The sequence below is a fragment of the Erinaceus europaeus genome, chromosome 10 (genome assembly GCF_950295315.1).
Source record: "Erinaceus europaeus chromosome 10, mEriEur2.1, whole genome shotgun sequence".
Lineage (NCBI taxonomy): Eukaryota > Metazoa > Chordata > Mammalia > Eulipotyphla > Erinaceidae > Erinaceus > Erinaceus europaeus.
In genome coordinates this window covers 13,781,667-13,806,819 of record NC_080171.1, presented here as the reverse complement: position 1 = coordinate 13,806,819, position 25,153 = coordinate 13,781,667, and the positions used below count along the sequence as shown (strand labels likewise).

The following is a 25,153-nucleotide window of genomic DNA, read 5'->3' as shown; positions in this document are numbered from 1 at the left end:
TTTTTAAATATTTTTTATATTTATTTCTTTATTTACTTATTCCCTTTTGTTGCCCTTGTTGTTTTTGTTATAGTTATTATTGATATCGTTGTTGTTGGATAGGACAGAGAGAAATGGAGAGAGGAGGGAAAGATAGAGGGGGAGAGAAAGATAGACACCTGCAGACCTGCTTCACCGCCTGTGAAGTGACTCCCCTGCAGGTGGGGAGCCGGGGGCTCGAACCGGGATCCTTAAGTCCTTAAGTCGGTCCTCACGCTTCACGCCACCTGTGCTTAACCCACTGCGCTACCGCCTGACTCCCCCTTTCTTCTTCTTTCTTTCTTTCTTTCTTTCTTTCTTTCTTTCTTTCTTTCACCAGAGCACTGCTCAAATATCGCTTATGTTGGTGTTGGGGATTAAACCAGGCCAAGTTATTTTTCAATTTTGTTTGTTTGCAGTTGCCTCCAGAGCCTAATGTTCAGATGAGATACCATGCAAAACAAGCAAAACAAAAATACAAGCACAAAGACTAAAATCTGAGTGGTTTGTCTCTAGCCCCAGTAGGGGCTCCTCAGAACAGCTGAAGGCCCTGAAGCCATTCCTCACGCCCTGTAGATAGAGGAACATGGAGGAACTGAGCTCAGAGACAGGAAGTGAATCGGAGTTAAGCCAGCATCTAACTTTCTTTCCTAAATTCAGTCCGAGTGCTCATTTTACTATCCTTAACATCTTAATTTTTCTATTTGATTAATTGAATTTTACAGTGAGGCCGTTAACTGCTGTATAAGACAAACTGGAAAAGCCTTCTTGCTTTTCCCGCCCCTCTTCTGTGGGAGTTACTAACACCTGGGCAGTTACCATGGTTTTTTCTTCTCCCAGTTGTTGTTTTTGAATAATAATTTTTTATTTTTAGTGCTTTTTTATTGGGGGATTAATGGTTTACAGTTGGCAGTAAAATATAGTCGTTTTTACATGTGTAACTTTTGTTTTCCACAACCCCCTCTAGGTCCTCCTAATTGTATTATTTATCAATGAGAGGAGAGAGCCAGAGCACCACTCCAGCCACAAGTAGTGCTGGGGATTGAACTCTAAACCTTGGGCTTACAAATCCTGGGCTCGGTGGCAGAGTTCTGTCATTAAAAAAAAATTTTATTGGGTGTGGGTTAATGGTCTAATATGTATATATATATATATATATATATATATATATATGCATATATATATATTTTTTTCTTCCAGGGTTATTGCTGGGGCTCAGCAATAACCTGAATCCACTGCTCCTGGAGGTTATTTTGTTGCCCTTGTTGTGGTTGTTGTTGTTGTTGTAGTTGTTATTGTTGTTATAGCTGTTGTTGGATAGGACAGAAAGAAATGGAGAGAGGAGAGGAAGACAGAGAGGAGGAGAGAAAGACAGACACCTGCAGACCTGCTTCACCGCCTGTGAAGCGACCCCCCTGCAGGTGGGGAGCCAGGGTTCGAACCGGGATCCTTATGCCGGTCCTTGTGCTTTGCGCCACTGAGCTTAACCCGCTGTGGTACAGCCCGACTCCCTCAAACTGGGATTTTTACGCTGGTCCTTGAGCTTCCCACCATATGTGCTTAACCCATTGCACTACCACCTGACCCCCTTCGCTCGGTCATTTTTAAAGATAGTGACATCATAGCAGTTGTCCCGGCATGTCTCTTCTCTCTGAGAATCCGGGAGGAGTCATTGACAGGACCCCTCACATGTGTTGCAGGAATGTGGAGCCGACTGTGCCAAGTTCCAGAAGAGTGAGCTGGAGTACAAGTTTAATCGCAAAGCCTTGGAGAGGCCATACACCTCGAAGCATTCTTGGGGGAAGACTTATGGAGAGCACAAACGCCACCTGGAGTTCAGCCACGCCCAGTACAAGGAGCTGCAGAGATACGCCCAAGAGATCGGCATCTTCTTCACTGCCTCTGGCATGGATGAGGTGAGTCCTCTGCCACGCTGGCATTTGCCACCTGGCAGACCCAGGGGACAGCACGTCACCTGGAGGCTTTTGACTTAGAGACAGTTCCAACTTTTTTTTTTATTGCCAGCAGGAAAGATGAATTGCTGAAATAGAAGCAGAGACTGATTGATTGCAGTTTATCTGTTTAAAGAAATAGACTGTTGGCCTGGAAGAAGACGATCCTTCCTGAGAGTGGTGTCTTTGCAGTTTTCTTTTCTATTGCTTTTTTTTTTTAAACTTGTTTTGTGTTTTGACTCCAGGACCTGATGCCTGCACTACGAGTCCACCACTCCTGGCAGCTGGGGCTCCTGCACTACGAGTCCACTGCTCCTGGAGGCCATTTTTTCCCTTTTGTTGCCCTTGTTGTTTATTCTTGTTGTTGTTATTGCCGTTGTCGTTGGATAGGACAGAAATAAATTGAGAGATGGGGAAGATAGAGAGGGAGAGAGAAAGACAGACACCTGCAGACTTGCTTCACCACCTGTGAAGCAACTCCCCTGCAGGTGGGGAGCCAGGGGCTCGAACCGGGATCCTTGTGCAGGTCTCTGCGCTTCGTGCCATGTGTGCTTAACCTGCTGCGCTACTGCCTGTCTCCCCTTTTCATTTCCATTTTATTGGATGGGACAGAGAGAAATTGAAGAGGGAGGAGAGGGAGAGAGGGAGAGAGAAAGCAGACTTGTTTCATTGCTCGTGAAATGCCCCCACAGGTGGGGAGCGGGGGCTTGAGCCTGGGTCCTGGTATACGCGTGCTTAACCAGATGTGCCACTGTCCAGTCTCATTTTTTAACTTATTAAAAAAAGTGAGAGGGAGAGAACCAGAGAACTACTCTGACATATGTGATGTTGGGGATTGACACTTCCCTCCTGTAGGATTCTAAATCTGGTGGGTTAGCCACTGTGCCACCTCCCAGGCTGTGTGGCATGCAGGTTTTGTTTGTTTTAGAAGAGTGGAGGTTTATTTTATTTTATAATAATGTAATGGGAAAGAGAGACAGAAAAAGGTAAAGAGACCAGAGCACCTTCAGCTCTAGCATTTGGTGGTGTGGGGAATTAAACATGGGACTTCAGAGCCTTCAGTGTACGTGAAAGTGTTTTGCATAACCATTATGCTATCTCCCCACACCCTGTTGTGGTGTGCAGTTTTTAAGGAATTTGTGTGTGTGTGTGTTCCACCTGTAGCATTAACCAGATAAATCCCCAGCAAAATGGGAGGCCGAGGGTAAGCTCTGTCAAAAAAGTGTCAGAACAGCTTGTTTCTGGGGATAGAGGGTAGCCACACTGGAATTCCAGAGTCCTCCCAGCTTGTGGGTAACTCACACCGGGCCAGTTTTCCTGCAGTGGAAAATGACATATGTGGGTGGGGTGACATTAATGTCATCCTGAAGGGAGAGGCTCACAGGACAGCCCTCGATAACATCCCGGAAAAGTCCAGCTGGTACTCCACCTCAGATCTCATCTGCCTCCTAACTTCCTTGAGTTTCTCTCCTGTTCTTTTTTTAATGTAAAAGAAACAAAATGTCACTGCCGAGGTTTCACTACTCTGAGTGAACTTTTTCAGACAGAGAGAGGAACAGAGACCCGAGACAAAGGGAGAGAGGGAAAGATAACACAGTACCAAAGCTTCTCCCAAAGGAGAAGTTGAGATAGAGAGGAAGAAAGACAGAGAGACACGCGAACACGTGCTTCACTGCTTGTGAAAGAAACTTCCCTCTTCCAGGTGGGGACCGCCCAATAAATTTCTTTTTTATTTTTATTTTTTATATATTTATTTATTTTCCCTTTTGTTGCCCTTTTTTTTTTTGTAATTGTTGTAGTTATTATTGTTGTTGTTATTGATGTCTTTGTTGGATAGGACAGAGAGGGGGAGAGAAAGACAGACACCTGCAGACCTGCTTCACCGACTGTGAAGCGACTCCCCTGCAGGTGGGGAGCCGGGGGCTTGAACTGGGATCCTTACTCCAGTCCTTGCGCTTTGCCCCACGTGTGTATAACCCGCTGCGTTACCGCCGGACTCCCAATAAATTTCTTTTGTAAACCAGTATTAAATCAATAGATTGCTTAAATTTCAAAAGTGAAAATTTAGAAAACAGAAAAACCCACCCATAATTTTTTTTCTTCTTGTTTCTGTCTGATAAAGTCAGCCCAGAGATGACAAAAACCTGCTTTGTCAGGGCTCTCCAAGTTCCGACATCCTGAGTCAGCACTGAACCCTAGAAGACAGATTACAGCCACACACTCCTGAGTGAGGGCTTTGCGGCTAAGTGGTTTCCAGGCTTCCAAGGTCATGCAAGTGAATGCTTAAGGAGAGAGGACCCCCATTTTTTCTTTTAATTTTTTTATTATCTTTCTTTATATATTGGATAGAGACAGCCAGAAATTGAGAGGAGGAGGGCAGAGAGAGGGACAGGGAGAGACACCTGCAGACCTGCTTCACCACTCGCAAAGCTTTCCCTCTGCAGGTAGTGACCAGGGGCTCAAACCCCAGTCCTTGTGCACTGTAATATATGCGCTCAACCAGGTGTGCTACCACCCGGCCCCTGACCCCCCTTTTTTATTTCTTTATTGAGAGATTAATGGTTTACAGTCGACAGTAAAATACAATAGTTTATACATGTATAACATTTCCACATAACAGTACAACCCCCACTAGGGAGAGGACCCTTTATTGATATTTTGGTGCTGAGGGTGGAATTCAAGGGCTTCTACAAGCAGCTCTACCCGGGAACTACATCCCTAACCCCAGGAAATCACTCCTCCGCCTCCTCCTTCTCCTCCTCTGCTCTGACTTATGGTGGTGTGGGGGACTGAACCTGGGACTATGGTGCCTGAGGCATGAGAGTCTGTTTGCATAACCATTATGCCAGCTACTCCCACCCCCTTCTTTTTTACTCCCACCCCCTTCTTTTTTTGCCTTCAGGGTTATCACTGGGGCTCGGTGCCTGCACTATGAATCCACTGCTCCTGGAGACTATGTTTTCCATTTTGTTGCCCTTGTTACTGTTATTGCTGTTGTTGTTGGATAGATCAGAGAAAAATTTAGAGGGATGGGGAAGACAGAGGGGGAGAGTAAGACAGACACCTGCAGACCTGCTTCACTGCTTGTGAAGCAACTGCCCTGCAGGTGGGGAGCCGGGGGCTTGAACCGGGATCCTTACTCTGGTCCTTGCTCTTCAAATCATGTGTGCTTAACCCGCTGCACTACTGTCCAGCCCCTGGAAGTCACTTGTTTAGTTGTTTTTTAAAGTTTAATATTTGGTAGAGACAGAAATTGAAAGGGGGGGAGATAGAGAGGGAGAGAGACAGAGAGACACCTGCAGCCCTGCTTCACCAATTGTGAAGCTTTCCCCCTACAGGTGGGGACCAAGGGTTTGAACCTGGGTCCTTGAGCACTGTAGTGTGTGTGCTTAACCAGGTGCGCCACTGCCTGGCCTCTGTGTGTGTGTGTGTGTGTGTGTGTGAGAGAGAGAGAGAGAGAGAGAGAGAGTGAAAGAGAACATGGTACCAAAACTTCCTTCAGTGCAGTGAGTGGGAGCTGGATTCAAACCTGGGTCACACACATGGCAAAGCAGTGCACTCCTCAGGTGCCATGCCCTACACTCATCTAGTTCCTTCGCTCACAGGTAGCTCCAAGACGAGACACACAAGCAGCTGGGAGGCGAGGAGGAGCCTGGGTATTGGTGGCTGTCTCTCACCCGCACCCTTTGGTTCCCCAGAAAGCTTTGCAGCCACTCTCAGTTCCAGTCCCACGATACTGATACTTGCTGTGGACTCACCAGTCAGCCTCTTTGAATCTCGGATGCCCATGTGTAAAAACCAGATCGTGAAGATGCCTGCTTACACGGGGCTTGAGAGAGCCTTCAGTGCAAGGGCCATGAAAGGCCTTGTGTCCATCCCACCAGGACCCTCCTGACCCAAAAGCTCCTTGCAGTTTTCTGAGTCTGGGCAGGCTCATCTGTCGTAGGATTGCCATGTGTCCCTAGGTGACCTCTGACTGACCTGGACACAGTAGTGAGGGGGAAAGTGTATTCTTGAGGGTTTTTTTGTTTTTTTTTTTTGGTCATTCCCTTTGCTTCAGCATTCCAGGTCAACTTTTAGAGACAGAAATAGGGTAACTGGGAGTTGGGTGTAGCTCAGTGGGTTAAGCTCAGGTGGCGCAAAGCACAAGGACTGGCGTAAGGATCCCGGTTTGAAACCACCTGCAGGGGAGTCGCTTCACAGGCGGTGAAGCAGGTCTGCAGGTGTCTGTCTTTCTCTCCCCCTCTCTGTCTTCCCCTCCTCTCTCCATTTCTCTCTGTCCCATCCAACAACGACAGCAATAACAACAACAATGATAAACAACAAGGGCAACAAAAAGGAAAATAAATAAATGTAAACAAATAAAAAAAAGAAATAGAGTGATAAAGACAGGTGAAAGGGTGAAAAGGAGAGAGGAAAAGACACCACAGCACTGAAACTTCCTCCAGTGTGATGGGAGCTGGACTCCAACCTGGACCACAGCATGACAGACAGGTGCACATGACAGACAGGTTGTGTTTCTGCCAGCCTTTTTTTTTTTTTCTCTCTTTTCTTAAAAAATTTTATTGTCACTAAGGTTATTACTGAAATTTGGTGCCTACATAATGAACACTGCTCCTGGCAGCTGTTTTTTTTTTTTTCCTTTCTTCTTGATCTTTTTTCTTATATTTATTTATTTAATTTTATTTTGATAGGACAGAGAGCTATTGAGAGGGAAAAGGGAGAGAGAAAGAGAGCTACCTATAGGACTCGTGAAACTTCGCCCCTGCAGGTGAGGACTGGGGACCTGAACCTAGGCCCTTGCATACGGTAATGTGTGCACTCGACCGCATGTCCCGCTGCCCAGCCCCCTCTGGCCAGTTCTTTTATAAGTTAATTGCTCTGCTGACCAGGTGGCCTTGCTGAACCAGCCGTTGGACGTGGGTTGGTCTCTCGTTCTGTATTTATCTGGCGACTGTGTGTATTTATCTACCTTCATTTCCTTATGGAACAGAAGGTGTCTGGGGAATGCCTGTTTTCTCTGCCCAGGCTGTTGTGTGAGGGCGTTCCGCATGTGCTGAGGCAAGATTCAGGTGTAACAGAATTTAAGGGCAAGAATGCTTCCAGGCTACCAGGTCGGAGCTGCCCAGAGGCCTGTGGAACTGGGCAAACAGTGCCTTTGGTGTCTATGGCGTGTTTAAAACGAAAGCACAAGGTGGGCGGTGGAGAAAGTATAATGGTTATGTAAACAGCCTCTCATGCTTGATGCTCTGAGGTCCCAGGTTCAACTCCCCACATCATCAGAAGCCAGAGCTGATGCTCTGGAAAAAAGAGAAAAGAAAAGAGAACTACAACAATAAAACAAGGGCAACAAAAGGGAATAAATAAATACAATAAATATTAAAAAAAAAAAAAAGAAAAAAGAAAAAACAAACAAATAAAGAGTTCCATCTCCTCTCAGACTCTAACCTGTATGAGGGAAGGGAAGGGAAGGGAAGGGAAGGGAAGGGAAGGGAAGGAAAGGAAAGGAAAGGAAAGGAAAGGAAAGGAAAGGAAAGGAAAGGAAAGAAAAGAAAAAAGAAAAAGAGAACCTGAGATTTGCAGTGACCATCCTGCAGGGCCAGCCTCCCCTCTGGTTCGGCCCCCCAGTACCCACTTCCCTCACCACCTCTGTCCGAGTCAGTGTCCTCATACAGGTTAGAGTCTGAGAGGAGATGGAGCTCTTTATTTGTTTGTTTTTTCTTTTTTTTTAAAAATATTTATTTTATTTATTTATTCCCTTTTGTTGCCCTTGTTTTATTGTTGTAGTTATTATTGTTGTTGTCGTAGTTGGATAGGACAGAGAGAAATGGAGAGAGGAGGGGAAGACAGAGAGGAGGAGAGAAAGACAGACACCTGCAGACCTGCTTCACCGCCTGTGAAGCAACTCCCCTGCAGGTGGGCAGCCGGGGTTCGAACTGGGATCCTTATGTGGGTCCTTGTGCTTTGCGCCACCTGCGCTTAACCCTCTGCGCTACCGCCCGACTCCCCTTGTTTGTTTTTTCTAGAGCATTGCCCAGCTATGGCTGATAGTGGTGCTAGAGTAACCGGAGACCTTCAAACCTCAGGCATGAAAGTGTGTATAAACCACTTTGCTATCTCCCAAGTCTTCCCCCCCCCTTTTTCCCACTAGGATTATCACTGGGACTTGGTGCCTGCATGACAATTCTACCTCTCCCAGTGACTCTTTTTTTTTTTTTTTTTAGAATTAAGAGTTTTTATTACAGTCATTACAGTAAACTAGTTAGTTTTTTTTTTTTTTTCATTTTTTCTTTTACCTGAGCACTGCTCAGCTCTGGCTTATGATGGTGCAGGGGATTGAACCTGGGACTTGGAAGTCTCAGGCACGAGAGTTTCTTTGCATAGCCATTATGCTATCTGCCCCCACCCAGTGACTTTTTTTTTTTTTCCCTTATGGAGGCAGAGAGAAAGAGAGAACTGCAGCACTGCTTTACTGCTTGTGAAACTTCCCCTCTGCAGTTGGGGACCAGGGGCTTGAACCTGTATCCTGTTGTATGGTAATGTCTGCTCTACCAAGTGTGCCACCACCTAACCTTTCCCTTCTTTTCTCTCTCTCTCCCTCCTTCCCCTCCTTTCTTCTGTCTCTCTTTCTCCCTTTCTTTGAGACAGAAATCAGTGCAGTGCTCACCTCTGCCTTATGGTGGTACCAAGGTTTGAACCTGAGACCTCTGGAGTACTGAACCTAGGAATTCTGGGGTTTCAGGTCAGCAAGGCTGGTGTACTGCTCTGTGCTGTCTCTCAGCCACCTTGCCCTTTTGTTCCCTGGGGCCCAGGGCCTTGCACATGTGCAATCTCACTGTTCTTGCTCTTTTTTTTTTTTTAATTTATTTATTTATCCCCTTTTGTTGCTCTTGTTTATTGTTGTATTTATTATTGTTGTCATCGTTGTTGGATAGGACAGAGAGAAATGGAGAGAGGAAGGGAAGGCAGAGAGGAGGAGAGAAAGATAGACACCTGCAGACCTACTTCAGCACCTATGAAGTGACTCCCCTGCAAGTGGGGAGCCAGGGGCTTGAACCGGAATCCTTACGCTGGTCCTTGCGCTTTGCGCCATGTGCACTTAACCCACTGTGTGCTTAACCGACTGCGCTACCTCCCGACTCCCTACACTCTCACTATTCTAAGCAACTTACTTGGGGGTGGTGGGTGAGAAGGCCCTGCAAAACAGCTCAGTTGGATAGTGTGCTGTTCTGCCATGTGCAAAAGCCAGATTCTAGCCTGAACCCCACCCACCACACTGAAGCGCTGCTGTGGTCTCTCACTCTGCCTGTCTACCTCTCTCCATCTAAAAAGAACACTGCAGCTTCTCAAACCAGAGCAAGGCATGGGTCCTAACTAGTGAACCTTTTTTTTTTTTTAATTTCATTTACTTATTTATTAATTAGAAAGACAGGAGAGAGAAAGAACCAGCCATCACTCTGGTACATATGCTACCGCAGAATTGAACTCAGGACCTCATGCTTGAGAGAGTCCAGTGCCTTATCCACTGCACCACCTCCTGGACCAGAACCGCCTTTTTCTTTCCTTTCTTTTTTTTTTTTTTTTTTGAATCCATGCCTCTCTCTCTTGCCTCCAGGGTTATCGCTGGGGCTCAGTGCCCGCACTAAGAATCCACTGCTCCTGGAGGCCATTTTTTTCCCATTTTTGTTGCCCTTCTTGTTCTTATTTTTTTTAATTTTCCCTTTTTGTTGCCCTTATTGTTTTTCATTGTTGTAGTTATTGTTGTTGCTGATGTCATTGTTGTTAGATAGGACAGAGAGAAATGGAGAGAGGAGAGGAAGACAGAGAGGGGGAGAGAAAGACAGACACCTGCAGACCTGCTTCACCGCCTGTGAAGTGACTCCCCTGCAGGCGGGGAGCCGGGGGCTTGAACCGGGATCCTTACGCTGGTCCTTATGCTTTGCACCACGTGAGCTTAACCCGCTGCACTACCGACTCCTGCCCTTCTTGTTCTTCTTTTTTTTTTTTTTTTTTCTTTATTGGGGAATTAATGTTTTACATTCAACAGTAAATACAATAGTTTGTACATGCATAACATTCCCCAGTTTCCCATTTAACAATACAACCCCACTATGTCATTCATCATCTTTCATGGACCTGTATCCTTCTTGTTCTTATTGTTGTTGCTGAATAGGACAGAGAGAAATGGAGAGAGGAGGGGAAGACAGAGGGGGGGAGAGTAAGATAGACACCTGCAGACCTGCTTCACCACCTATGAAGTGACTCCCCTGCAGGTGGGGAGCCGGGGGGGGCTTGAACCTGTTTCCTTACACTGGTTCTTGAGCTTCATCCATGTGCACTTAATCTGCTGCAGTACCGCCTGGCCCCTTCTTTTTTTTTTTTCTGCCTTTAGTCACTGGGGCTCAGCACCAGCACTACGAATCCACTGCTTCTGGTGGTCATTTTTTTCTTTTTCTTTTTTAAATATTTTATTTATTTATTCATGAAGAATGATAGGCAGAGAGAGAGGAAGAACCAGATAGCAAGCACTCTGGTACATGTGCTGCTGGGGATTGAACTCCAGACCTCATGCTTGAGAGTCCAACACTTTATCCACTGCACCACCTCCCAGACCACTCCTTTTAAATTTTTTATTAGATAGGACAGAGAGAAATTGAGAGAGGATGGAGAGACAGAGAGAGGGAGAGAAAGACAGACACCTACAGACCCTCTTCACTGCTCATGAAGCATTCCACCTGCAGGTGGGGAGCCGGGGGCTTGAACCCAGGTCCATGTGCGTATCCTTTCACATCGTACTCTGTAAGCTTAACAGGTGTGCCATCGCCTGGCCCCCTACTCCATCATTTCTTGCCCTGGGAAGTTCCTTAGCACAACCTCTTCTCCCGAATTTATTACCTCGGAATTCTCCTTTTCTGCAGAGCCTGAAAACTAAGGGGGGCGGGTGGGGTGGCAGAGACTTTTAGAAAAATCCCAACTCCTCTCTTTTCTGTTGCCTTTTAAATCACTGGACCCCAGTTTTCCTGGGACGTGATAGGCAAAGAGATTCCTTGTGGCAGGCAAGAGACTCAGTCACTGGGATAGTGCCTGATTGGTACGTACACAACCCAGATTCAAGCCTGGCCCTCGTTGCACTGGAGAAAGCTTCAGTTCTGTAGTGTCTGTCTTTCTGTCTGAAAAAGGCAGCCTGGAGCGGAGTGGTGAAGCCCCAGTGATAGGAAAACAAACAGACACCGACAAAAACCAAGCGGGAAATGTATAGGCACATGTGCTGCTGGTCCTCATTCATTAGAATTCTCAAAGCCCCTCCCCTTGTTAACAGGGGTTTTGAATTGAATACATTGAGGAAATAGTAGGATTTAAAAAAAAAAAAACAAAAAAACCTAGAACCCTGCGGTGCAGAGTGCTGGTGGGACTTTTCTGTGCACTGAGCCCAGCTGGCTGCCCAGGGAGGGTCATGCTTGCTTGGCCAGGTTCCCTTCAGACGGGGTCAGAAAGCCTTTGTGATGTGGGAGGAGGGAGGGCAAATGAGGCTACTTGGCTGCTTTGAACGCCTCCTTGGGGAAGGGACGGGCAGCGAAGTGGGCAGAGCCAGGGGACCCTAAGGAAGGTGGCCATAGAGAAAAGGACTGGGAATAGAGCTGTCACTGGGATTAGCGGTCCTTGCGTGTTGCTCTGAACGGCACTTCTCTGAGTGGCCACTAGGTGGGTCTGGTTCCCCAGGAAGACTGCAAAAATGTCATCTGCGTGGAGACACTCTCTGGCCTTGCTGGCTCTGCATTCATTCTGTCCTTAGGGTGTTTTTCCCCATCCTGAAGCCCCTCCCACAAGCTGCAGGTGACATGGAAAGAAACTTAGCACTAGAGTGCATGAAGTACTCTCCTCACCTGCCGGAAACTTAGACTTTGTTCAATAAATAATGTTCAAATGTGGGGAGTCTGGTGGTAGTGAAGCGGGTTAAGTGCATGTGGCCCAAAGCACAAGGACCGGCTTAAGGATCCTGGTTCGAGCCCCCAGCTCCCCACCTGCAGGGGAGTCGCTTCACAGGCGGTGAAACAGGTCTTCAGGTGTCTATCTTTCTCTCCTCTGTTTTTCCCTCCTCTCTCCATTTCTCTCTGTCCTATCCAACAACGACGACATCAGTAACAACAGTAATAACTACAAAAATAAAACAATAAGGGCAACAAACGGGAATAAATAAAAATAAATAAAAATAATGTTCGAATGAGTGCTTTTCTGTTTTGTATTAGAGCTGGTTGACAGCATGAGGGGCATATAAACCAGAGACAGGGGGCCTGGTTGAGCATGTCTTGGAGCAGGGCTGTTCCTTCTGGCTCTCTGTGAAACTTTTTCTCATGTAATTTTTTTTTTTTAATAGCCAGCTGGTAGACTGACCTTCTCACACTGTTCCTGACCACCCTGCCCCTTGGGGTCACCTAGGCCCTTGCTATTCATCCTCTGATTCAGGGAGGAACTTAATTAAGCGTATGTACTCTCAAGCCCATCCTCGACAGCAGAATCACAACTGGCGTTTCCTCTGACCACGATCCCGGATGATCCCGGAAGAGTCATGTTGTCCCATTTTCAAAGTGTGGACCTAGCTCGTTCAGTCTTCCAAAGTTGTTTCTGAAACACAAGTAGAATTTTACATTTCATGACATTCATTCTGCCTACTTGTTTTTTTTATTATTTTATTTTATTTACTTAATTTTTTTGAGAGAGATGCAGAGAGAGACAGAGAGAGAAACACCAGATCACTGCTCAGCTCTGGCTTATGGTGGTGCGGGGGATTGAACCTGGGACTTAGGAGCCTCAGGCATGAGCATCTGCATAACCATTATGCTGTCTCCCCTGCCCCACTTGGGTTTTTTTTTTTTAACTTTTACTTTTTATTGTTTTTTAAGATTTTAAACCAGCAGTGTTCAGCTATGGCATATGGTGGTGCTGGGAATTAAATCCAGGACCATGGAGTCTCAGGCACGAAAGTATTTTTTTCACACTTTTAAAGATTTATTTATTTATTTCAGAACGTTATTTATTTTGATAGAGACAGAGAGAAATTGAGAGGGGAGGGGAAGGTCAAGAGGGAGAGAGAGACAGGGAGAGAGAGGGAGACACCTGCAGCCCTGCTTCACCACTTGTGAAGCTTTTCCCCTGTAGGTGGAGCCAGGGGCTTGAACCTGGGTCTTTGTGCCCTGTAATGCATGCGCTTAACCAGGTGCGCCACCACCTGGCCCCCTAAAGATTTATTTTTATGAAAGAGAGGAAGAGAGCCCAGAGTACCACTTTGGTATTTTTCTTTATTTATTTATTTATTCCCTTTTATTGCACTTGCTTTATTGTTGTAGTTATTGTTGTTGTTATTGATGTCGTCATTGTTGGATAGGACAGAGAGAAATGGAGAGAGGAGGGGAAGACAGAGAGGGGGTAGATACCTGCAGACTTGTTTCACCACATGTGAGGTGACTCCCAGGCAGGTGGGGAGCCAGGGGCTTGAACCGGGATCCTTATGCCGGTCCTTGTGCTTCGCGCCACCTGTGCTTAACCCGCTGCGCTGCTACCCAACTCCCCTTTTTAAAAAAGGTTTTATTTATTTATTAATGAGAAACATAGGAGGAGAGAGAAAGAGCCAGACATCATGTCTGGTACATGTGCTGCCGGGGATTGAACTCAGGACCTCATGCTTGAGAATCTGATGCTTTATCCACTGCTCCACCTTCTGGACCACTCCTTTTTTTCTTAACATAAATTATCTTTATTTATTGGATAGAGACAGCCAGAAATTGAGAGGAGGGGGGTGGTAGAGCGGGAGGGAGACACCTGCAGCCCTGCTTCGCCACTTGCAAAGCTTTCTCCCTACAGGTGGGGCCAGGGCCTCGAACCTGGGTCCTTGTGCATTGTAACATGTGCTCAACCAGGCACACCACCATTTTGGCTTTTTTTTTTTTTTTTCCTGCAGGGTTTTATCACTGGGGCTCAGTGCCTGCACTACACATCCACTGCTCCTGGCGGCCATTTTTTCCATTGTTCTTGTTATTACTGTTTATTGTTGTTGGCTGCTGTTGTTATTGGATAGAACAGAGAGAAATGGAGAGAGGAGGGGAAGACAGAGAGGGGGAGAGAAAGACAGACACCTGCAGACCTGCTTCACCGCCTGTGAAGCGACTCCCCTTTAGGTGGGGAGCTGAGGGCTTGAACTGGGATCCTTTTGTTTCACACTGTGTGTGCTTAACGCGGTGCACTACTGCCTAGACCCTCACTTTGGCTTATTTATTTATTTAAAGATTTATTTATTTATTCATGAGCAATGATAGGAGAGAGAGAAAGAACCAGACATCACTCTGGTACATGTGCCCGGGGATTGAACTTGAGAGTCCAAAGCCTTATCCACTGCGCCACCTCCCGGACTGCGCTATTTTATTTTTTATTTTGCCTCCAAGGGTTATCGCTGAGGCTTGGTACCTGTGCCAAATACCTGGTGGCTATTTCCCCCCCCCCCCATTTTTGTTGTTGATGTTGATGGATAGGACAGAGAGAAATTGAGAGGAGGGGAAGACAGAGAGGGGGAGAGAAAGACAGACACCTGCAGACCTGCTTCACCGCCTGTGCATTTTTAATACCAAGAACTGAGCCCTGGGCTGCATGCATACAAGTCTTAAGCTTTACGATTGAGCGGCTGTTTAACTTCCACTTTTAAAAATAGTAGTTTTGGGAGGTTCTTGTAGTCTGACAGAAGACTTAAATTTTTACTTTTTTTTTCCTCTTTGCCTTCCAGGACTTTTTGTATCTGTGTGACTCCACTGCTCTGCTCCTGGTGGATTCTTTTTTTTTTTTTTTTTAAGTTTCAGATGGAGCCAGAACACAGCACCACTCCACCGTTCATGAAATTTCCCCTGGCACTAGGACCCCAAACCCAGGTCCTCACACACAACGAAGTGTGTGTTCTACTGGCTGAACTAGCCCCTAACCACTAACGTCTTACTTTTAAAAAAATATTTATTTATTCCCTTTTGTTGCCCTTGTTTTTCATTGTTGTAGTTATTATTGTTGTTGTCGTTGTTGGATAGGACAGAGAGAACTGGAGAGAGGAGGGGAAGACAGAGAGGGGGTGAGAAAGACAGACACCTGCAGACCTGCTTCACCACCTGTGAAGCGACGCCCCTGTAGGTGGGGAGGCGGGGCTGGAACCGGCATCCTTACTCTGGTCCTTGTGCTTTGCACCATCTGCGCTTAACCCACTGTGCTACCGCCTGACTCCCACGTTTTACTCTTAAAGCTGGTCCACTGATTCCTTTAGCCAAGTATTTGCTGCCATGCATCACTTTCCTGAGGCTGGCCAGCGAATCCCAGATAAGAAGAGAAGATGGAGCACCTTGAGTATTTGGAAAAAAACGACTTGAGATTTGTTTTGTTGTGTGGACCAGACAGGTTGAATGAAGTATGAGAGAACTTGGTCTGATGGGTTCCCTCCAGCTGCAGACTGCTGTGTCAGGTCTGGGCCAGAGCATGGTCCAGTTGGTCCACCTTTGGCAGGGATTAAGGCGGCCTCTATTCCTGACTGCTTCTACCTGAATATAAGGGCTTTGAGGGGGAGTCAGGCGGTAGCGCAGCTGGTTAAGCGCACACAGTGCAAAGTGCAAGGACCTGACCGGCGTAAGGATCCCGGTTTGAGCCCCCCCGGCTCCCCACCTGCAGGGGAGTCGCTTCACAGGCGGTGAAGCAGGTCTGCAGGTGTCTGTCTTTCTCTCCCCCTCTCTGTCTTCCCCTCCCCTCTCCATTTCTCTGTCCTATCCAACAACGACGACATCAATAATAACTATAACAAAACAAGGGCAACAAAAAGGAATAAATAAAAATAAAATAAGGGCTTTGAGGGACTTTTTTCCTTTCTCACTGCCTGGCTTCTAGGTCAACACTAAGCCCTGACTTGCTTTGGGTTTGTCTACTGACCCCTGGTGTCCCTGGGGAAGCAAGGTCTGGCCAGCGTGTGATTCTTTCCAGATCCTCATTCCTTGTTGGGCGGGATGGGTGGGTGGGTTTGAATGAAAGAACGTCTGTGTAGGAAGGAAAGGGCTGATAGCACACATCTTGGTCTGCTTTTTAGTTGTTTGGGAGTCTGTCTGCCTGGGTGAGAAGAGGCTTTATCTGTGTATGGCTCGTGCCTGTCTTGAGGGCAGCGTTTTTGGACAGTTTCTCTCTTTGACTTTTTTTTTTTTTAATATTTATTTATTTATTTATTCCCTTTTGTTGCCCTTGTTGTTTTATTGTTGTAGTTATTATTGTTGTTGTCATCGTTGTTGGATAGGACAGAGAGAAATGGAGAGAGGAGGGGAAGACAGAGAGGGGGTGAGAAAGATAGACACCTGCAGACCTGCTTCACCGCCTGTGAAGCGACTCCCCTGCAGGTGGGGAGCCGGGGTTTGAACCGGGATCCTTCTGCCGGTCCTTGTGCTTTGCGCCACCTGCGCTTAACCCGCTGCGCTACAGCCCAACTCCCCTCTCTTTGACTTTGTAGATGGCTGTTGAGTTTCTACATGAACTGAATGTTCCGTTTTTCAAAGTTGGATCTGGAGACACCAATAATTTTCCTTATCTGGAAAAGACAGCCAAGAAAGGTGAGGTTTTGGTTTTTGTTATAAAATGAAATAGAACAAAGTTTCATGACTTTCACTCCTTTACTTAGTAACTCAAGGAGTCTCATGAAGACAAACTTTAGAAACTTCTTTGCAGTGACCTGGGAGGTGGCACAGTGGCACAGTGAGTATGACACTGGATTCTCAAGTCTGAGGTCCTGGGTTCAATCCCCAGCATTGCCTGTGCCAGAGTGATGCTCTGGTTCTTTATAAATAAGTGAAAACAAAATTTAAAAAAAGAAAGAACACTCCTTTTTTAAAAAAAAAAATTATTTATTTATTTTCCTTTTTTGTTGCCCTTGTTTTTATCATTGTTGTGGTTATTATTGTTGTTGTTGATGTTGCCAAATAGGACAGAGAGAAATGGAGAGAAGAGGGGAAGACGGAGAGGGGGAGAGAAAGACAGACACCTGCAGACCTGCTTCACCGCCTGTGAAGCGACTCCCCTGCAGGTGGGGAGCCGGGATCCTTACGCCAGTCCCCGAGTTTCGCACCACCTGCGCTTAACCCGCTGCGCTAAGCCTGACTCCCAAAAGAATACTCTTTTCAGGCAGCATATAGTTCTACTTCTCATATGCTGATTTGAGATTAGGATAAAATAGATTTTGTAAGAATTTTCTTTCTTTCTTTCTTTCTTCCTTTCTTTCTTTCTTTCTTTCTTTCTTTCTTTCTTTCTTTCTTTCTTTCTTTCTATTGCCACCAAGGTTTCTGCTGGAACTTGGTATCTGCACATATCCACAGTTCCTGGAGGCCATTAATTTTTTCCTTTTTCATTTTACTATTATAATTATTGGTATTGCTATTATTTTTTAGAGAGACAGAGAAATTGAGAGGGAAGGGAGAGAAAGATAGGGAGAGACACACCTGTAGCTCTGCTTCACCACTCATGACGCACTGGATGCATTGGATCGGCCTTCTCGTGGTGCATCCCGTGAGTCCCCATTCACTGGGGAAACTGACGATCCTTCCTAGCCGACTGAATCCACATGGATCCCAGTCACTTTCAAAGCCAGCAACAAGCAGCTCCTGACAGCTTTCAACCTGACGCTGTTGAATGGCTACGGAAGAAGTGCAAACGCTAGAAGAAGAACCACTCATGAAGCTTCTTCTGCAGGCGAGAACTGGGGGCTTGAACTCAGTTCCTTGCGAGTGGTAATGTGTGTGTGTGTGTGTGTGTTTTGTTTTTTTTTAACCCTGGTCCAATTTTTTTTTTTCCCTCCAGTGTTAACCACTGGGGCGCGGTGCCTGCATTATGAATCCACTACTTCTGTGGCCACTTTTTTTTTTTTTTGCTAGGATAAAGAGAAATTGAGAGAGGAGGCGATGACAGGGGGAGAGAAAGACCTGCTTCACCACTTGTGAGGTGACCCCGCTGCAGGTGGGAAGCCGGGGGCCTGAACCGGGATCCTTGTGCAGGTCTTTGCACTTTGTACTATGTGCGCTTAACCTGGTGCTCCACTGCCTGGCTCCCCCAATTTTTATATTTTATTTTATTTTATTTTACTTTATGTTAATAAGAAAGTGAGCCAGAGCCAGAGCAGGTGCTTACCTGCTCCCACCATCCAGAAAATTCTGACTCCACTTATGGCAGTGGAGGGATTGAACCTGGGACTTCAGAGCCTCTGTCATGAGAATCTTTGCATAATCGTCATGCTATCTTCCCCACCCCCTGACTCGTTTTTGTCCTTGTTACTGTCATGTGCTGGGGATGGGTGCCAAGGCCTCACACGTGCAAGGCAGGCGCTCTGATACTGTGGAACCATCCTGACCCCCAGTCACTCTTGAATCTGAAGAGTGAGTGTGGCGCCCAGAGATGCCCTGTCCCAGTATTGGGCTGTTGGAAAAGTCACAACGTATTTTCAGTGTTGTTCTGTGCAAAGAATAAAGTCTGAGGCATCATACTTACCTGCCCTGCTTCAGTCACAGGGTTGATAGGAGGGTCAAATGCAGTTGCGTGTTTTGAGGAAACCACTGTACAGTCACATGCAGGCATCAGATGTTATAATAGACCTAATTTCTCATCATTTTTTACTTAGAATTTTTTTAAATAAGATTTTTTTATTCCCTTTTGTTGCCCTTTCCTTTTGTTGTTTTATTGTTGTAGTTATTATTGTTGCTATTGATGTTGTCATTGTTGGATAGGACAGAGAGAAATGGAGAGAGGAGGGAAAGACAGAGAGGGGGAGAGAAAGACAGACACCTGCAGACCTGCTTCACTGCTTGTGAAACGACCCCCCTGTAGGTGGGGAGCCGGGGGCTCAAACCGGGATCCTTACGCAGGTTCTTGCGCTTTGTGCCACCAGTGCTTAACCCGCTGTACTACCTACCACCTGACTCCCCTCCCCTTTTTTTTTATTGCCATCCGGGTGATCGCTAGGGCTCAGTGGCAAGCACTATAATTTTTTTTCTGGCCACTTTCCCCACTTTTTTTCTACTTTTGTTTTTTAAAGACTTTTTTTAAATACTTTATTTATTTATTAATGAGAAACATAGGAGAAAGAACCAGGCATCACCCTGGTACATGTGCTGCTGGGGATTGAACTCAGGACCTTATGCTTGAGAGTCCGATGCTTTATCCACTGTACCACCTCCCGGACCACAATTTTCTACTTTTTTAAACAATTGGATAGGACCAAGAGAAATTGAAAAGGGAAGGGAGTTAGAGAGAGGGACAGAAAGACAGACACTTACAGACCTGCTTCACTGCTCATGAAGTTTCCCCTTTTAGGTGGGGAGCGGGGGCTTGAACCCAGGTCCTTGGGCTTGGTAATATATGTGCTTAACCAGGTGCACTGCCTCTCCCTAAACTTACATTTACCAAAGCCAGAAATTTCTCCAAGAAGTTTTATATGGACCACACAGTGGAGCCTCTTAATCCCTCTGCTCCTTAATTCAGTTCACTCTGCTACCAGAAGTAGTGACTGATGGGAGGACTCTACACTGGTTGAGGACAGGGACCAGCCATACTTCCTTTGTCCTCTCATCTGCCATGGTTGCCACCATGTTTTGTTTTTTTTTCCTCTCTCTCTTTTTTAATATTTATTTATTTATTTATCCACTGCGCCACCTCCCGGACAATATTTATTTATTTATTTATTTTCCCTTTTCTTGCCTTTGTTTTTTATTGTTGTTGTAACTATTGTCATTGTTGTTGTAAAGGACAGAGAGAAATGGAGAGAGGAGGGGAAGACAGAGAGGAAGAGAGAAAGATAAGACACCTGCAGACCTGCTTCACTGCCTGTGAAGCAACTCCCCACAGGGGAGTCGGGGTCTCGAACTGGGATCCTTCTGTGGGTCCTTGCGCTTCGCACCACGTGCTCTTAACCCGCTGCTTTACCGCCCGCCTCCCGCCACTGTGTTTAAGATCAGAGTTAGTGGGAGTCGGGCTGTAGCGCAGCGGGTTAAGCGCAGGTGGCGCAAAGCACGAGGACCGGCTTAAGGATCCCGGTTCGAGCCCCCGGCTCCCCACCTGCAGGGGAGTAGCTTCACAGGCGGTGAAGCAGGTCTGCAGGTGTCTGTCTTTCTCTCCCCTCTCTCTGTCTTCCCCTCCTCTCTCCATTTCTCTCTGTCCTATCCAACAACGATGACAACAACAATAATAACTACAACAATAAAACAACAAGAGCAACAAAAGGGAATAAATAAATTAAATTAAATATTTTTTTAAAAAAAAAAAGAAAGCTAAAAAAAAAAAGATCAGAGTTAGTGAAGCTCAGCTGAGCCAGGAAATAACCGTTGGGAGGTGGTAGAGGGAGTCAGAACCCCTGATGAAGAAAAGTGGTGATGATCCTGGTGTTGCTGGCTTACTCAGGCCGCCCGATGGTGATCTCCAGTGGGATGCAGTCGATGGACACCATGAAGCAAGTCTATCAGATCGTGAAGCCCCACAACCCCAACTTCTGCTTCCTCCAGTGTACCAGCGCCTACCCGCTGCTGCCCGAGGACGTCAACCTGCGTGTCATCTCGGTGAGCAGGAGCGAGGTGCCACCACTGCAGGTCCATGTACTGTGGGAGGAAGGATGTGAGCCTTTTGTATTTTAATTAATTAATTAATTTTCAATTAAAATTTATAAATATTTCTTTATTGGGGGATTAACGGTTTACAGTCGATGGTAAAATAGAGCCGGAGGCTCGAACTGGGATCCTTGAGCTGGTCCTCACGATTCACACCATGTGCGCTTAACCCACTGCGCTACTACCGCCTGCCACCCCGAGTTTTTTACTTTAGTGCAATACACCAACTCCAGTCCAAGTCCTGCTCTGCTTTGTGTTTTCCCTTCTGATCTTGTTTCTCAACTTCTGCCTGTGAGTGAGAGCATCCCATATTCATCCTGTTTCTCACTTATCTCACTTAACATGCTTCCTTTCAAGCTCCATCCAAGATGAGGTGAAGAAGGTGAATTTGTGGTTGTTGTTGCCTCCAGGGTTCTCACTGGGGCTTGGTGCCTACACTACGAATCCACTGCTCCTGGAGGCCATTTTTCCCATTTTATTGCCCTTGTTGTTGTTACTGCTGTTGTTGTTGTTGGATAGGACAGAGAGAAATGGAGAGAGGAGGGGAGAGAGAAAGATAGACACTTGCAGACCTGCTTCACTGTCTGTGAAGTGACCCCTCCCCTGCAGGTACGGGATCCAGGGACTCAAACCGGGACCCTTGTGCACACTCTATGTGCTTAACCCGGTAATGCTACTGCCCAGGCCCCCTCCTCCTCCTTCTTGAATAACCAGGGTTATTGCTGGCGTTCAGGATGAAGCCTCTGTTCCTGATGACCATTTCTTTCTTTATTTTTTATTTTTGATAGAGACAGAGAGAAATTGAGAGGGCAGAGGGAAGGAGAGAGAAGCTCCTGCAGACCTGCTTTACCACTTGTGAAGCTTCCCCCGCCCCCCATCCCCCGCAGGTGGGGGCCAGAGGCTTGAACCTTGGTCCTTTTGCATGTTAATGTGCGCTCTCTGCTAAGTGTGCCACCACCTGCCCCGAGAGTGTCAGTACCTTCACCACAGTTGCACAGATAGTGAACTGAAAGACCTCCACCTCAGATGTGCCAGAGACTTGAATGTATGCAAGAAATAAAACATTTAACTTGTTTCTTTCTTTCATACTTATTTATTTATTTGTTTTCCCATTTGTTGCCCTTGTTGTTTTTTCATTGCTGTTGTAGTTATTGTTGTTGGTGTTGTCACTGTTGGATAGGACAGAGAGAAATGGAGAGAGGAGGGGAAGACAGAGGGGGAGAGAAAGATAGACACCTGCAGACCTGCTTTACCGCCTGTGAAGCGACTCCCCTGCAGGTGGGGAGCCGGGGGCTCGAACTGGGATCCTTACTCCGGTTCTTGTGCTTAGCGCCACCTGTGCTTAACCCACTGTGCTACCGCCCGACTCCCTTCTTTCTTTTCTTTTTTTTTTTAATCTTTATTGATTGGATAGAGACTGTCAGAAATCGAGGGGGAAGCGGGAGATAGAGAGGGAGAGAAATAGACACCTGCAGCCCTGCTCACCACTCGCAAAGCTTTCCCACTGCAGGTGGAGACCGGAACTCGAACCCTGGTCCTTGCACATTGTAATATGTGTACTTGATCAGGTGCGCCGCCACCTGGCCCCTTTAACTTGTTTCTCTCTTTTTCTGTTTCAAAGGAATATCAGAAGCTCTTTCCTGACATCCCTATAGGGTATTCTGGGCACGAGACAGGCATAGCAATATCTGTGGCCGCAGTGGCTCTGGGGGCCAAGGTGCTGGAGCGCCATATAACTCTGGACAAAACCTGGAAGGGAAGTGACCACTCAGCCTCGCTGGAGCCCGGAGAGCTGGCTGAGCTGGTGCGGTCCGTTCGCCTGGTGGAGAAGGCCATGGGATCCCCCATCAAGCAGCTGCTGCCCTGTGAGATGGCCTGCAATGAGAAGGTGGGTTCCGCCCCACCCTGCCTGCTTCCATTCTCCTAAGAGGGTCCATAGTGGGCTTACAAGACAGGTAGAGATAATGCCAACCCTAGTGGAGCCCAGGCCTAGGGAATAATGAAAGATCATCACTCCGGAGCCAGGCAGTGGCATACCCAGTTAAGTACCCAGTCAAATGCAAGGACCCATGCAAGGATCCAGGTTCGAGCCCCCTGGCTCCCCACCTGCAGGGGGGGATGTTTTACTAGTGGTGAAGCAGGTCTGCAGGTGTCTGTCTTTCTCTCTTCCTCTCTGTCTCCCACTCCTCTCTCAATTTTTCCTGTCCTGACCAATAAAATGGGGAAAAAAGCCTCCAGGAGCAGTGGATCTGTAGTGTCAGCACTGAGCCCCAGCAAGAACCCTGGAGGCAAAAGAAAAAAAAAAGATATCCCTCCAATCTGCTGAGTTGTGGAGGGTGTGTATGTGTATGGGGGGGGTATGTATTGGCAGCAACAGAAGCTAGCAGTTTCTTTGGCCACTTAGGATCATATTATAGTTTCCCAAGTATCTGAAGCCTGTGACCAACTGTGTAGGGGGGTGTTGTACACTTGGGGAGGGAGGGAGGGAAAAAAGAGAGAGAGGAGCAAGCAAATATTAGGACCTGCTGCTTGCTAGCCTTCTGTGACAGACATACTCTGTATCCTGGCTCTCAGCTGTAAGCAGGATTGATTCTTTGGTCTTTACTTGGCCTCAGTCTCCCCATGTTTAAGCTGAGATAGCTCACTGAAATTAGGTGGTGACAAGAGCAACCCCGTCATCATTTATTGAGAACATCGGTCGCAGGTATGACTATAGACGCTATCACTAGTCCTTAGTCAGCAGGAAGTACGATAGACACTGCTGTCCCCTCCCACTGTGTGTCAGGGCTTCACACCAGTGTGACTCCACAGCTCCCAATGCATCCCCCCACCACGTATGAGAGAGAGAGAGAGAGACAGGAAGAGAGAGACAGAGAGGGCAGATGTGACAGTATGTTCTGTGAATAGCTCCTTCACGTGTTCCCCGGGCTTGATTCCAGCTATTTTCCGGCCCCATATTATCTCCCTTTTGGGGAAGAAATTCAGCCACAGTTTGTGCCCAGCTGTCTGTAATTTTTTTTTTCTTTTTGTCTCCAGGCTTATTGCTGGGGCTCAGTGCCTGCACTATGAATCCACTGCTCCTGGAGGCCACTTTACCCATTTTTGTTGCCCTTGTTGTTATTATTGTCGTTATTGCTGTTGTTGCTGCTAGATAGGACAGAGAAACGGTGAGAGAGGAAGGGGAGACAGAGAGAGGGAGATAAAGATAGACACCTGCAGATCTGCTTAACCGCTTGTGAAGTGACCCCCCCCCCAGGTGGGGAGCCGGGGGCTTGAACTGGAATCCTTATGTCAGTCCTTGCACTTTGTGCCACATGTGCTTAACCTGCTGAGCTGCCGCCCAGACCCCAAGCTATCTGGATTTGAATTGGCTCTGTCTGGCTCCATAAATGGAGTCCTTTCCTTTGCACTTTAGATGTCTCTCCTCTGACTCATTCCACTGTCATGCCTGAGGGCCTGTTGTAGTCACCACGGGGAGAGCAGGGGCCCCTCTCTCAAGGTGCACTGTGAAGACGGTCAGGGGCCCTGGGTGGAAGGCAGTGCGCACTGGCCACTGTGAGAGGCCAGTGCTAAGTCTTACTTTCATTTTTATTCACAGTTGGGAAAGTCTGTGGTGGCAAAAGTGAAAATCCCAGAAGGCACCATCCTGACACTGGACATGCTCACAGTGAAGGTGGGTGAGCCCAAGGGCTACCCTCCCGAAGACATCTTCAATCTGGTGGGCAAGAGGGTCCTGGTTACCATAGAAGAAGATGACACCATCATGGAAGAATCAGTCGAAAATCATGGCAAAAAAATCAAGTCTTAGAATAAAACACCATTTTCTGAATTTTGAGCCGCCTCACTGGTGCTGTCTGGTGTGTCTAAGAGAGGTGGGGCAGGAGTGGTGGTCTCCAGAGGCCTGGCTCCCACCCACTGCCCTTCCCAGGACAGGAGACACATGGGGACCATGCCCTGTGCCAGACCTAGGGGAGGGGTACAGATGGCAAATACAGCAGTCTGTGCTTTGGGTGGGCACCCTCAGGACAGGAGGACTCAGAAGCTATTCATTGCCCTCCAGTGGTTTATGGGTCCTCTCCTTTATTTGTTATTTAAAAAATATTTTATTGGGGGTCGGGCGGTAGTGCAGCGAGTTAAGTGCATGTGGCGCAAAACAAAAGGACCAGCGTAAGGATCCCGGTTTGAGCCTCCGGCTCCCCACCTGCAGGGGCGTCGCTTCACAGGCAGTGAAGCAGGTCTGCAGGTGTCTATCTTTCTCTCCTCCTCTCTGTCTTCCCCTCCTCTCTCCATTTCTCTCTGTCCTATCCAATAACAAATGGCATCAACAACAACAATAATAATCACAAGGCTACAACAACAGTGGCAACAAAAGGGTGGAAAATGGCCTCCAGGAGCAGTGGATTCATGGTGTAGGCACTGAGCCCTAGCAATAACCCTAGAGACAAAGAAAAAAAACCATTTTATTTATTTTAATGAGCGAGGAAGAAACAAAGTTGAAAGCACTGCTCTGCTCTGGTGTGTGGTGGTGCTGGGGATTGA

General features: G+C 47.0%; 1 protein-coding gene across 1 annotated transcript in view; it reads left to right on the top strand.

Annotated features, from left to right (window-relative positions):
* Positions 1-24,449, top strand: part of NANS (N-acetylneuraminate synthase) — a 31,551-nt gene extending 7,102 nt beyond the window's left edge. The window contains exons 2-6 of the mRNA XM_060199117.1: positions 1,719-1,934; positions 16,483-16,582; positions 20,412-20,566; positions 22,236-22,502; positions 24,213-24,449. Coding sequence (XP_060055100.1) covers positions 1,719-1,934; positions 16,483-16,582; positions 20,412-20,566; positions 22,236-22,502; positions 24,213-24,422 — 948 coding nt within the window. The 3' untranslated portion in view covers positions 24,423-24,449. The remainder of the gene's footprint in view (positions 1-1,718; positions 1,935-16,482; positions 16,583-20,411; positions 20,567-22,235; positions 22,503-24,212) is intronic.
* Positions 24,450-25,153: the final 704 nt, after the last annotated feature.